This window comes from Melopsittacus undulatus, chromosome 6, assembly GCF_012275295.1.
Source record: "Melopsittacus undulatus isolate bMelUnd1 chromosome 6, bMelUnd1.mat.Z, whole genome shotgun sequence".
Taxonomy (NCBI): domain Eukaryota; kingdom Metazoa; phylum Chordata; class Aves; order Psittaciformes; family Psittaculidae; genus Melopsittacus; species Melopsittacus undulatus.
The window spans coordinates 73,260,173-73,272,900 of record NC_047532.1 but is presented as its reverse complement, the minus strand read 5'-3'; the positions used below and the strand labels follow the sequence as shown (position 1 = coordinate 73,272,900).

Below are 12,728 nucleotides of genomic sequence, written 5' to 3'. Positions count from 1 at the left end.
ATTCTGTGTCATGTCGTTGTGTCCCTGTGTCCCCACCACCATGCCCTGTGTTCCTCAGCCATCGTTGACTGGTGTTTGGCACAGGAGGGACCAGAGGCCAGGGCTGGGCAGCAGCAGGAGATCTCTGTGCCCTGCCCAGAGCTCCTCTTCCTCCCCCCCCCCCCCCCCCCGACAATCCTGTTCTGTGCTGGGCAGCCAGTCTGGGAAGCGCCTCAGGGCTGTGGGGTCCATGGTGATGGAGGGAGTGCCATTGGTGCCCCTGCAGCTCTGCAGCCTGTACCTTGAGCGCTGGGCATGTCTGTGCCTCCTGCGGCCATGTGCTGAGCCTCTGGGGTGCTCCTGCCTGGCAGCATGAAGCTGCTGCTCCTTCCCTGCCCTCATATTCTGACCTGCTTTCAGCTGTGGCAGCAGGTTACATGGGGAGCCGGGTCCCTCCGGAGTGTGATGTGTGAGTCCCACCCCTCACAGTGCTGTCCTGGCCGTGCCTGGCAGCCCATGAAGCGGTGTGAATGGAGTGTCTGGTGCTGCCTGCTCTCCCCTCACACCAGGACCTCCTCTCCCTGGTGAGGGCAGAGCTGCTGCCAGGGTCTCTGGTGGTGTGTTCAGCAGCTCCTTCATTCAGCAGCTCCCCGTTGCTGGGGAGCTCACAGCTCCTGCACACCCCAGCCACGGGAGCGCTCCCCCCTCATCTCCCATGCTACCACCCCAGCCCCTAGCTCGCTGCGGAGAGGTGCAAGGTTGGGTTTGAAAGGTGGGGTGCTGGCACTGTCTGCACGCGGGATTGTGCCTGCTCCAGTTGGGAAGGGCATGGGGCTGGGTGAGGGCTGGGCTTGCTCTGGTTTGGTTTCTTCTTTTTTTAATTTTAAAACAATGAAGAAAAACTAACTGGTTTAAAAACTGGCCAAGCTGCAGCCTCTGCCTCTTTGTGCCTCCCCCAGCCCGCTGCTTCCCCCTTCCCTGTGGCTTTCAAGCCTCTGCATCTTGCATTTCCAGGGTGTTTTATCCATGTTGCCTTGTTTGCATCCTGCTGTCCCCCATGGCAGGTGAGGGGTCTCAGTGCACAGGTGACACAGCCCAGGCCAAGCAGTGACAGCCCAGGGAGCACCCTGGCCAGCTCTGTGTTACCTGCGGACACTGCCCCGTGCCCCAGCCCCAGCCTTCCTGCCTGGTAGGAAGCTGAAGGCTGGAGTAAAACGGACTTACACACTTTTATTGGGATAAAGCGCTGGAGCTGGAGTTTCTCGTGTGCAGCAGCATGAGCTGGGCTGAGAGTCCTGGGGTCGGCCCCTGAGCTGGGCACAGCCTGGTGATTGCTGCAGGCTGCCCCATGCTCCTGTATGGATGCCAGCCCCTGCCTGCTCCTGCTGCCCTTGTCCTCTTCTGCCTGTGCATGGGGGCCCTGGCTGAGCTGCAGCTCCCATGCCCCTGCCTGGAGCTACTTGGGGGGATCTGACACTCTGGAAGGGGCTGTCCCGCTGATGACAGCAGGGTGCTCATAGTCACCCCAGCTCCCTCCTGTATCTCCCCTGGTCCTGGTTGGAGGGCTGGGGTTGCAAGCTGGGGCCAAGGGCTGAGCTGCCTGCAACCCTGCCGTGGGGTCCCATTGCTCCCCCCCGAGCAGCCATGGCTGTGCCATGGGCTCAGGGGGACTCTGCCAGGGACAGAGCCTGCAGCTGCCCCTCAGGACCCCCCAGCTCGGCCTCGTCCCGGCTCCCGTCCAGGGTCTCGGATCCCTCGAAGCAGCCCGAGTCCCGGGGAATGTCCTCTTTGGGCTCCGAGGGTGATGGCTGGGCCTCAGAGCTGTTGCCTTCTTCTGGCTCACTGGCTGCTGGGGAGATGGGACACAGTGTTAGGGCAGGGCCATGCTGCTGGGGCTGCCTGGCACCGGAGTGGCTTCTGCCCCTTCCCTCGGCTCTTACTGTCGTAATCCAGGAGGAGGTCTGCAGCCGTGAGCAGCTTGGCGCGGTGCTGGGGGTCTGTGATGTTCAGCTCATTGAGGTGGGTCTCCCGCAGCTCCTTGAAGTCCTCCAGGGTCTGGTACCCGTTCAGCAGCAGGGTGGAGGTGTGCTCCTGTGGCAGCACAGCATGGGCTGAGCGTGGCACAGGCTGAGTGTGGCACAGCTCCCAGCTCACTCTGCCTCACAGCTCTCTCTGCCTGGCCCTTGGTGCTGCCCACATGATTCCTACCTCGGCACAGGACCACTGTGGCACTTGCCTGAGCACCAGCCAGAGGATCCCTGTGTGTGTGCCCCAGTGGTGCTTGGCCACAGGGTCGGGGACCAGCGGGGATGTGGGGACAGTGAAGAGCTTTTCAGGAGCAGAGGGAAGCATGATAATGCTGCAGCACTGCAGTCCCTGTCCCTTACCTGCAGGTTGATGCGCTCTAGCAGCTCATGTAGCGTCTTGGGCTTGAGCCGCTTGCTCTGGCCAGGGCTCCGGCTCTTGCGGGTGGGAGCTGCCTCCTCGGGGATGACGTCCACATAGATGAACTTGAAGGAGCCAACCCTGTTGTTGAGCAGCCCGGTCCAGGTGCCCACGGGTGGCTTCTCAATTATGCCAATGATGTCCCCTTTCTGTACAGGGGGAAGTGGGGGTGAGGGTGGGTGCAGATTGCAGATGGCTGGAGAACATCCTCCCTAAGGGGGTCCCTACCCCTGCCCTCCAGCTCCCACCCTGTTGCCGCTCACCTGCAGCTTGAGTGAGTCCCTGTCGTAGGGGCTGGGTGTGAAGTCAGTGTGGACTCGTGCCCGGCCACAGAAGGGGCCAGTGTACGCAGTGCCAGGGCTCTCCTGCTGCTGGCTCCTGGGGCCGGACCCCTCGCTGCCCGTGGAGTGGCCGGGGCCAAGGCTGTGCCTGGCCAGTGCTGCACTAGAGCCAGGCTCACTGCTAAGGGGTGGCTGCTCATCCTCCTCCATCTCCAGGTATGGCACCGGCATCTTGTCATGGCTTGGCTCCTCTGTGCTGCTGGCTGGGGACAGGGGGCACAGGGGCCCCTCCTCCTCCACGTCTCCCTGCTGAGGGGGACCAGGCTCAGGCCACAGCAGGAGGAGCTGCACCCCCACCCCAGGCCCTGCTCACCTTCCCCTCAGCCAGTGCCTTCACAGCCATCCTGCCCATCTTGCGGTTCATGGTGCGGGAGATGACGGCTCTCCACTTCTTGCTCAGCTTCATCCCACTGCTCCGTGCAGCATCATCTGGGCTGCCACTGCTGGACTCATCCCTGGGGATCTGCAGAGGGATGGAGAGTGAAGGCAGAGCCCTTGACCCCCATCCCCACCCCAGGTGAAACTCAGATGGGTCACACAGGGCTGCAACACCCTGAATCCTGCCAGTGCTGGAAGCCCTGAGGCTGCTGCACAGCATGGGGGTCACTGGCAGGACCAGGATTTTGGGGTAGGATGCTTTGAGCAGGACTGTGCCCAGCAGGAATGGAATGTGGCAAGGGACTCACCTTCTCCTCCAGGTTGAACTCATTCTCGCTCAGCACGGGGGAGCTGACTTTGGCCTTGGCAAAGTCCTTGAAGCTGCTGGAGCGCTGGAGGGAGAGCTGGGGGGGGGGATGGGGACAGGAAGAGTGAGGGATCCTCCTGGCCAGCTCCCACCCCCCCTCCGCAGCCAGGCCCTGGCTGGGCCCAGGGCACTGCTGGTGCTTGCAGGGGTTATGGCTGGCACAGCATCTCCCTTCCTGCTGTGCCCCAAGAGCTGCTGGCGGTTTTGAAAGCCCGGGATGCAGGATGCAGTGCCCAGCACTGCTCATGGTGTGCATGTGGGTGCTTGGCACAGCTAAAGGCTGTTCTCAGCTCCTGAGCATCGGTGCTGCCGTGCCCATGCCCTCATCTCCAGCTTCATCCCCAAAAGCTGCCCACGTTTTCTGTCTGCGAGCATCATCCCACTCTCTGCCAGCATTGCCAGCAACCTCAATCCTGCCTTTGTGATAAAGCTGCCAAAGCGGGAGTTAGATCTCAGCCCTGGTGCAACCCTCCCTCACTGCCTCTTCCACCCTGCCTTGGCTCTGCTCCCCTCCATGTCTCCGGGTGCCTGCCCCATGTGGGAAGGGGCTCCCTGTGCCGGTAGCAGTGCCGGGGCCGGATCCCCTCATCCTCGGGGGGCCCAGCACCGGCTGCCAGCCCGCGGGAGCAAGCTCCGCTCCGCTCGGAGCGCACACCGCAGAGCTGCTCTCGGCTCGACCGCAAGCGCAGCAATTTCCTTTCTGGGTCGCTCTGCTTGCGCCGGAGGCCCCGCTCAGTCCCTGCGCAGGCACAGCCCCTCCTCCTCCTCCTCCTCCTCCTCCTCCCCCTTTTTATCGGCCCCGCCGAGCATCCTTTGTTACTTCTTTTTGTCGTTTTCTTCTAGAGGGCTGGCTCGGGTGAGAGACACCCGGCTCCATCCCAGCCGTGGCTGCGGAACCAGCCCAGCCTGTGCATCATGAGCTGGTTTGCCCCGCTCCCCACAGCACCCTGAGGCAAACTGAACCCTTTAGGTCTCTCCCTGTGCCCTTCAGATAACACAGCTCCGTGCTCCGTGTCCCCCCTGGGCCCGGAGCTGGGGAGTGGGGCCGTGGAGCTGGGACATGGCAGCAAGGGGGAAGTGAGAGCAGCGGCTGTGCCTGGGCAAGGGAGGGGATGCCCGCGGCGCCACCCCAGCACCCGGATGGGACCTTCACCCAGATATACCCAGGGAGCTTCCCAGCATGGAGGAGCCACCATGGAGTGGGATGGATGCTGCTCACCAGCAACATCCCATGGGCAGGATCACAGCACCAGCTGCTCTCCCCCACTCTCCTCTGGAACTTGCTGTTGCCGACACCAGCCCACCACAGCCTGGTGAGAGCTGAAGCACCGGCTGGTGCCAGACCCAAAGGGCTGGCCATGGCCCCCACTTGTGCTCCAGGTGGAGTGGTGCAGGGTGACACATGGGCCTGCTGTGCCGAGCATCTGAGAGGCCGTGGTGCTGGTGCCAGTGCTGCTAGTGCTCTTGGTGCTTGTTGCAGTGCTGCTGGAGGCAGTGGCCGATGCACATGATGAGCTGCAGCATCGTGCTGCCTCCACTGCAGACACCTCAGGGGCCAGCGCTGCAGCCATCCCCAAAGGAAACGTTGCCCATGCTGCAGGGATGGGGAGCTCTGCCCCCCAGCAGCACCCCATGGGTTCCACTGGCCCCCCATTGCTCCCATGCCAATATGAAGGGTCTGTGCATCCCGGCCACGCATTCCACCATGCTGCAAGTGGGAGCAGGGCACTGGCCAAGCCCAGAACCACTCACCAGGGAGGCCGCAGTGTCCGTCACTGAGGTCTGGCTCTGCCCCATGGCTGTCCCAGCCCCACAGCACCAGCACTCCCTGCCCAGCATCCTATGGGCAGCCCAGTCTGCTGGCGCAGGGCATGTAGGAACACCCGTGGGTGCTAAGGGCAGCCATGCTGCTGTCACTCACCTTCCTGTGTCCTGGCTCTTTGTCACCAGCGCTGGAGGGCTTGCGGCGCAGCATGGTGCTGTCCCGGGGGCAAGGGCACAGCGCTCGGGCAGCACCTGGCACAGCACAACCCGGAGCACCGGCACCGGAGCCCAGAGGCACACAGGAAGCTGCCGATCACATGAGAGGTGCTTGCTGCGCAGTGGGTGCACAGGCAGGGTGTGCAGGAGGAAGGAAACCCTGCACGGAGCTGCTGCCCTGGCCGGGGCCCCAGCATGGGGCAAGGCCTGTGCCCTGCCAGCCCTTGGCGGTGCTGCTGGTGGGCTCTGCGTCCCACATGCAAATGGTGAAGGTCCCCAAACCTCTTCACCATGCCCACTTGGGCCACACCATGGCCAAGCCTGATGTGTGGCACTTGATCCAGGCTGTTCCCTGCATCCACAGGTCCTCCCAGACAGGAACCAGTCCCAGATGGAATGTGCACGTCAGCAGCATGCTGCTGTGAGGATGGCTCCCTCAGCACCTTCTTGCTCCACTCCCTTCATCTCCTGTCCCAGGAGTTAGAACCTGTCCTGATCCTGCCTCACTGCTGACTTGGCTGCCCCATGGCAGGGGCAGCTAGCATGGCAGGGTCACAGGAGTGGGGTTGGCCCCAGCCTCATGGCAGTGGGTACACCGGCTCTCAGCATGGACCAGAGCACAGCAGTGCACAGGCACCCACTGACATCACTCGTGTTTAATCACCACTGCACAAGAGAAAACAACAGGAGAAAGGGAAGTGAGCTGCTGCAGGAGGGGGCTGGTGCAGAGCCGTCAGAGCGACCTCAGCTCTGCAGCCCTGGGAGCAGAGCAGACAGGAGCATGGGGAGGGCCAGCACGCCCATGGAGCTGGTGGCAGTGGTGGCAGTGGCTCTGCCCAGCGGGAAGGGCTCGGTACTCCTGTGCAACCAGTCATACTCCTCCTGCAACTGCTGCCGCTGCAGCTCCTGCCCCACACGCGCCCGGATGCTCTCGTAGTAGGTGTTCAGGTAACGGATCTGCAGCCAGGCACCGTGGGGGCTGCAGGGGCTGCCCCGGCCAACTGCCTCCTGCAGTGTCTGGATACCCCACTGGATATCCCATCTGCAGCACCAGCACCACCTGCAGACCCCACGTCCCCTCTCCATCCCCCATCCATTCCTGCCACAGCCCCATTTACCCACCTCAATCTCTCCATTTCCCACTACTTCCATCCTCCAGTCCCCTTTACCCATGCTGTACCTCAGCCCCATGTTCCTGTTCTGCCCTCCTGCCACAAACACCCGCTACCTGCTCTGGAGACAAGAGGCTGATGTCGATTAGGTTGCGGTCATAGGGCACTAGGGACACCACCTCAAAAGTCAGGAAGGGCTTCTCCCCGCTCTGGTGCTGTGCAGAGAGGTGGTGTTCAGTGCCCCCAGCCCTGCCTTGGTGTCCCCAGCACTGTGCCACCCCCAGGCCGGCCCCACTGCAGCACCTCGGTCTGTGCCTCCACCACAAGGGCGACGTCCTCAATGCGGATTCCGAACTCGCCGTCCTGGTAGTACCCAGGCTCTGGGGGCCAGAAAGGGGCCTGGTGAGAGCTGAGCCCTGACAGGTCCCCCAGTCCAGCCCTGAGCAGGTCTGAGTGCGGACACCTCCTGTGCAGAGCCCAAAGCACCTTTGGGTGTGGGGCACGTACCGATTGAGGTGAACATCCCAGCCGTCAGAGGCACGTTGTTGGACTGGAAGCCCACAGGCCCTGCAGGAGACATGGGCTGGTTACAGCTCCTGGGGATGGGATGTGCTGTGGGGACACCCTGGCAAGGGCCAAGGTGTCACACTGGTGAGGACAATGTGGCTGCCACCACAGGGACCATGGAGCCACTCTGGCAAGGATGTCTGAGGCTGTGAGCAGCCCTGGATAAGTCCCTGTCTTCAGCCCTGTTCCCCCCATGTCCCCAGCACTGGTGCTGAGGCTCTAGTACCTACATTCGTGGACTGAGAGGAAGTTGCCAATGCCATGACCAGTCCCATGGCCATAGTTGAGCCCCACTTCCCAGAGTGGCCGTCGGGCAAAGGACTCTATGACTCTCCCTGGAATGACAATGTGGAATAGGGGCATGTGCTGATGGGGACTCCCCCATCCTCATCGTCCTCATGTCCAGAGGGCCTGGGCTGCCCAGATTCTGGCTCAGCACCTACCGGCCGTGTTGGGTGGGAAGACAAGGCGGGACAGGTCGATGTTGCCCATCAGCACCCGGGTGTAGGCTTCCTGCGGGGGGCACAGCGGGGGCTGAGCATCACAGTGCCCACACCCTCCCTGCTGGAATATCCAGCTCTGGCTGGGACATTGGTGCTGGGCACCAGGGAGAGGTCCTTTCTGGTACCTTCTGGAGTGGTGTTGGCATCCCCCAGTGCACCGTCCGTGTGATGTCTGTTGTCCCGTCCCTGCAAGGGCAGGGATGTGATGGGGGTGATGTAGTCCCTGCACTGGCTTTGGGCCCACTGGCACCACCCTGCGCTGGGGTCACGGGGAGGGATGGGGATGCAGAGCTGAAAGACGTACAGGTATTGCCCTCCTGTGTCCGCGAGGTACATCTCATCCACAGAGAGCTGCCGGCTGCTCCCGTTGGAGGGGCTGTGAAGGGAAGGGGGTCAGAGCGCTCTGTTCCAGCTGCCCCCACCACGCTGCTGCTGCCAGCCCTGGTACCTGTAGTGTGCCAGGGCGGCGTTGAGCCCGCTGGCGGAGATGGACTGGAAGCTGGGTCCACAGCTGTGCTCCTGCGCTCTGGAAGGGAGGGTGGTGCTGCAGGCCCCCGGGTGCCTTACACCAGGCAGGGGGGCCGTGGCCACAGCACTGACTGGCGGAGCGCGTCCATGCGCTGAGCCCCAGAGAACTCGTTCACTTCCCCCCGTGGGACCGTTTTCTCCAGCCACAGCAGGTACTGGATCACAGCCACTGCGTCCCGGACCTGGTCATCAGTGAGGGGACATTGGCATCCGCTGCCCCCACCTCTCCTCGGGGCTGCAGGGACGGGGACAGCCCTTACATGAGCGGCTCGCAGCAGGTCCTGCTCCCTGGTGTTTTTCACAGCCTTGGCCAGCATAACGGGGGAGTATCTGTCCGCCAGCAGCTTCTCCTGCAAGAGCAGGCTGGGGTGGCACCAGCTCCCCCTACCCCAGGGACGGCCGCGGTGTATCCCCACGGCTCAGTGGCACGGGACCATCCCTGAGCCCGGCAGCAGCCGCATCACCCGTGGCCGGACTCACCGGCACTGTCACGGCGGATACACGGCCATGACCCACCTGAGGGATGAGGCTGTAGAGGCCGTACGTGGTGTACTCGGTGCCCAGCCACACGGTGACGTTGCCCTGCACGTACTGGCGGAGGTGATCCGGTGCCTGCTCGTACTCCTGCAGCTCCACGCAGAGCGGCCCCGGGCAGCCGGCCCGCAGGGAGCTCCGCGCAGCCGCCGCCAGCCGCCGCTCCCCCACGAACAGGCTGGGGACGGGTGGATAGCGGGGACAGCCGAGGGGACACCCTGGTCCTCCCAGAACTGGCAGTGGGGGCCACGCTGGGGGGCCCATAGGCGACACTGGGCTGGGAAAGGGGGGCTCTGCACCCTAGAGGGGGCTGGGATGGGGGACTTGACCTGGGCTTCGAGGGGACAGTCACTGGGGCTGGGGGCTGCAGGATGTGGTGGGCTCTGGGGAAAGTGGAGCTGGTCTGAGGGGAGGGTCCCATGGGTGCTGCAGGGGAAGGGGAGTGGGTGCTGAGCCCTGTCCATGCCTTCTGCCTGCAGGGAGATGCTGCCCACCTTATGCTCGTGTTGGTCAGCAGGGTGTAAGAGTAGAAGACAGGGTTGTAGGGGATGTCATTGCCACGGAGGTTGAAGAGCCCTGATGGGAACAAGACCTCCAAGCCCTCACCTGCCGGCTGCTCTCCCACACCCAGGGCTCAGAGCCCACAGCACCCATCACAGCACCCACCACAGCACCTGCCATGTCACCCACCAAGGCATCCACCACAGCACTCACCATGGCACCTATAATGGCACCCACCACGGCACCCACCGTGGTACCTAACATGGCACCTACCACAGCACCCATCACGGCACCCACCACAGCACCCACCATGGCACCCACAGAGCACCCATCACAGCACTCACAGAGAACCCACCACGGCACCCACCACTGCACCCACCATGGCATCCACCACAGAACCCACCATGGCACCCACCACAGCACCCACCATGGTACCCACACAGCACCCACCATGGCACCTACCGCAGAACCCACCACAGCACCCACCATGGTACCCACACAGCACCCACCACGGCACCCACCACAGAACCCACCACAGCATCCCACCATGGCACTGCAGCTACTCACAGGCCGTTTCCTCCAGCCCCGACAGCAGCACGGCTGTGGGGTGCCGGACGTGCTGCTCCATCTCCTGCCGGATCCGGGTCACCTTCTCCTGCCAGCTGCTCCCTGGGAAGGGAAAGAGCATCTCAGCACAGGGTTACCCCCGGCCCTGGGGCCCAGCACAGCCCAGCAGCACCGGTGCTCGTACCGGTGAACTCCTCCGGGAGGCTGTAGATCTCGCTGGAGGCTGCTGCGGGTCTCTGGTCACCCCACACTTGGTCCACCAGGTTGGTCTCGATGGGGAACAGGATCCTGCCGGAGCCTTGCAGGGCTTGTCTGTAGCTGTTCCAGGTGTCTGAGGGGGAGCAGCCTGTGGTGGGCTCAGATCCACACCTGAGAGCTGCCCGAATGTGGGCAGGGTCACCCCAACCCTACCGATGGAGAAGAGGAAGGGGTCCAGGCTGATGTTCCCCCCAACAGGAACCACTTCCAGGATCCACATCCTGATGGACTCAATCGAGGCTGCAGGAGGGAGGTGGGTAGCACCAGCAGAGGCTGGGGGCTGCTGGGGTTCGGGGGAGCAGCAGACCCAGCCTGCCCCCACTGACTTGTCCTCTGCAGCTCCCAGTTGCAGTCCAGCTGCCGCTCTGCCTGCGTCCAGTACCGGCTGTCAGTCCACAGCGCAGCCTTGTCCTGTGTCACCACGCCAGTGCCTGCAACAGGAACTGGGCTCAGGCGTCACCTGTGCCCCCTCTACAGGCAGATGTTGGGACCCCCAGGGATCCCCAGCCCAGCCTCTGGTGTGGAGCGGGATTGTCACAGAACCACAGACCGGCTTGGGTTGGAAGGGACCTTAAAGCTCCTCCAGCTCCAACCCCTGCCACAGGCAGGGACACCTTCCACTGCAGCAGGTTGCTCCAAGCCCCTGTGTCCAACCTGGCCTTGAACACTGCCAGGGATGGGGCAGCCACAGCTTCTCTGGGCACCCTGTGCCAGCGCCTCAGCACCCTCACAGGGAAGAGCTTCTGCCTAAGAGCTCATCTCAGTCTCCCCTGTTCTGGCAGGTTAAAGCCAATCCCCTTGTCCTGTCCCTACAGGCCCTTGTCCAAAGCCCCTCTCCAGGTTTCTTGTAGCCCCTTTAGGCACTGGAGCTGCTCTCAGGTCTCCCCTTCAGGAGCCTTCTCCAGGCTGACCCAGCCCAGCTCTCTCAGCCTGGCTCCAGAGCAGAGCTGCTCCAGCCCTCGCAGCATTCCTGTGGCCTCCCCAGGGATCCCCATGGATGAGGAGCAGCCTTGGTGGTGGGGCTGCTCTCACCTGCGGAGCCAGTGAAGCCGGTCAGCCAGCCCAGCCGGGCGTCCCGCGAAGAGATGTACTCGCTCTGAGCCAGGAGTGGAGCCGTGAGAGGCGGCCGCTGGTGTCAGCAGCAGTGGCAGGGCCGGTGCCCGTGTCCCAGCCAGTTCCTGCCTTACCATGTGTGCATCTGTGGCGGGCACCACGTAGGCCTGCACGCCGAGCGCCCGCATGGCATCCCGCAGAGCCGCCACCCTCGCCGTGGTGTCAGTGGCCGTCGGGGGCAGGTACTGGTGGCACAAGAGGACATGAGCTGCGGCGGTGGGGCCGGGGTGTCCCATGCTGGGTGTCCCAGGGACAGGGCTCACCGGAGGGTCCGTGGAGCAGTCACGGATGTCAGTCCTGGCGTTGGCAGCCTTTGGCAGCCGAGCTGTGGCACAGCCTGGGACATGGGGACACCAGTGCTGCAGCCGTCACCCTTGTCCCCAGTCCGAGGACCCAGCTGGCATCCGAAGAAACCAGCAGCTCTAACCCGGGGGATGGTGGGTGAAACCAGCGCTGTCATCCAGCTCAAGAGCAAGTAGATGCTCCTGGAGCAGGCAGAGCCTGGGGATGGGCTGGGGAGGGGCTGGGGATGGTGAGATCGTCATGAGGAGTGGACAGTGCCCATTGTGTTCAGGAGCTGGGGAGGGGGTTGGCAGGAGCCAACCCTGAGGGTCCCGGTGTTGGAGGAGCTGCCGGACAGCCTGGACATGCCCCAGCAGGACCTGGCCTCTCCCTGGTGCTGCTGGGTGTCTGGTGCCATCAGCAGCACTGCCTTGCCCCGAGCTCTCCATCTCTGGCATCGCTGCAGCTGCCGGCAGGGACCTTGTTCTTTGTCTCAGGGCAGTGGCACGGGGTAGTGGGTCACCCTTAGCACTGTGTGGCCTTGAGCACCTGGTCTCCATCCCCTGGGAGCTGCTCTTTTGCCTGTCACCTCCACAGGGCTCATCCCTGGGGTCAGGCAGGTTTAGCCCTTCTCTGCAGCCCCCTGCCCAAAGGCTCCCTCAGGATAAACTCCCCCTTCCCTCACCCAGGTGTGGCTGCAGCTGCTGCAGAGCACCCAACACCCTTCACAGACCAGTTCCTAGGATGTGTCAGCCCCGGGTGAACCCCCCAGCTCCCAGCCCCCCTCGGTACCGTGGAGCAGGAGCAGAAAGGCTGGGATCCACTGTGGGGGGTGCATGGCTGAGGGAAGGGAACGATCCCCCAGTGCAGTGCTCCGGGTGACAGGTCCCTCCTCCTGTGCCTTTGCCCCCGGGGTGAAGGATGCTGGATGGGAGGGACAAGGACTGGGAAATGGGAGGTTGTTGTCCTGGGCATTGACAGTGAATTCTGCTGCTAAATAAAAGCAAACAGCCAAATCAGCACAAAGTCCAAAGATCCTCCTGGAGCAGAGGTGGGGCTGTGCCAGCTCAGCTGCCTGTGGGGAACTCTTCTCCCATGTCCTCAGAAACCTCTGTTCCCTGGAGCCACTGAGAGCTGATGGAGGTCCCTGGGTAGGGGGCAGACGTGTCACCAAGCTTGCCTTCCTCCTTATCTCCTGTTCTAGTGCAAGGTGTCCCTGCCTATAGCAGGGTGTTGGAAATGGATGAGCTTTAAGGTCCCTTCCAACCCAAAC

The 12,728-nt window shown here is 63.2% G+C and overlaps 2 protein-coding genes across 4 annotated transcripts; both read right to left on the bottom strand.

The window, feature by feature from the left end:
• Positions 1–1,195: 1,195 nt before the first annotated feature.
• On the bottom strand, positions 1,196–5,568 carry SASH3 (SAM and SH3 domain containing 3). Of its 2 annotated transcripts, none has more exons than XM_031044215.2 (7): positions 5,432–5,568; positions 3,452–3,547; positions 3,079–3,228; positions 2,688–3,014; positions 2,367–2,573; positions 1,920–2,070; positions 1,196–1,828 (listed from the first exon to the last, which is right to left on the bottom strand). In XM_031044215.2, exons 1-7 carry the CDS (start codon positions 5,483–5,485, stop codon positions 1,641–1,643), a joined length of 1,173 nt encoding a protein of 390 aa, XP_030900075.2. In that variant the 5' UTR covers positions 5,486–5,568; the 3' UTR covers positions 1,196–1,640. The 2 variants fall into 2 exon arrangements, with proteins under 2 accessions (XP_030900075.2, XP_005143631.2); XM_005143574.3 differs by having other exon boundaries at positions 2,688–3,011.
• A 552-nt stretch (positions 5,569–6,120) lies between these two features.
• XPNPEP2 (X-prolyl aminopeptidase 2) lies at positions 6,121–11,644 on the bottom strand. Of its 2 annotated transcripts, XM_034064329.1 has the most exons (20): positions 11,437–11,644; positions 11,248–11,358; positions 11,093–11,156; positions 10,387–10,491; positions 10,214–10,300; positions 9,987–10,133; positions 9,803–9,904; positions 9,229–9,310; positions 8,717–8,912; positions 8,461–8,550; positions 8,273–8,382; positions 8,121–8,198; positions 7,977–8,048; positions 7,798–7,858; positions 7,613–7,682; positions 7,400–7,504; positions 7,110–7,169; positions 6,906–6,982; positions 6,719–6,817; positions 6,121–6,447 (listed from the first exon to the last, which is right to left on the bottom strand). In XM_034064329.1, exons 2-20 carry the CDS (start codon positions 11,299–11,301, stop codon positions 6,235–6,237), a joined length of 1,872 nt encoding a protein of 623 aa, XP_033920220.1. In that variant the 5' UTR covers positions 11,302–11,358; positions 11,437–11,644; the 3' UTR covers positions 6,121–6,234. The 2 variants fall into 2 exon arrangements, with proteins under 2 accessions (XP_033920220.1, XP_033920219.1); XM_034064328.1 differs by having other exon boundaries at positions 8,273–8,550.
• Positions 11,645–12,728: the final 1,084 nt, after the last annotated feature.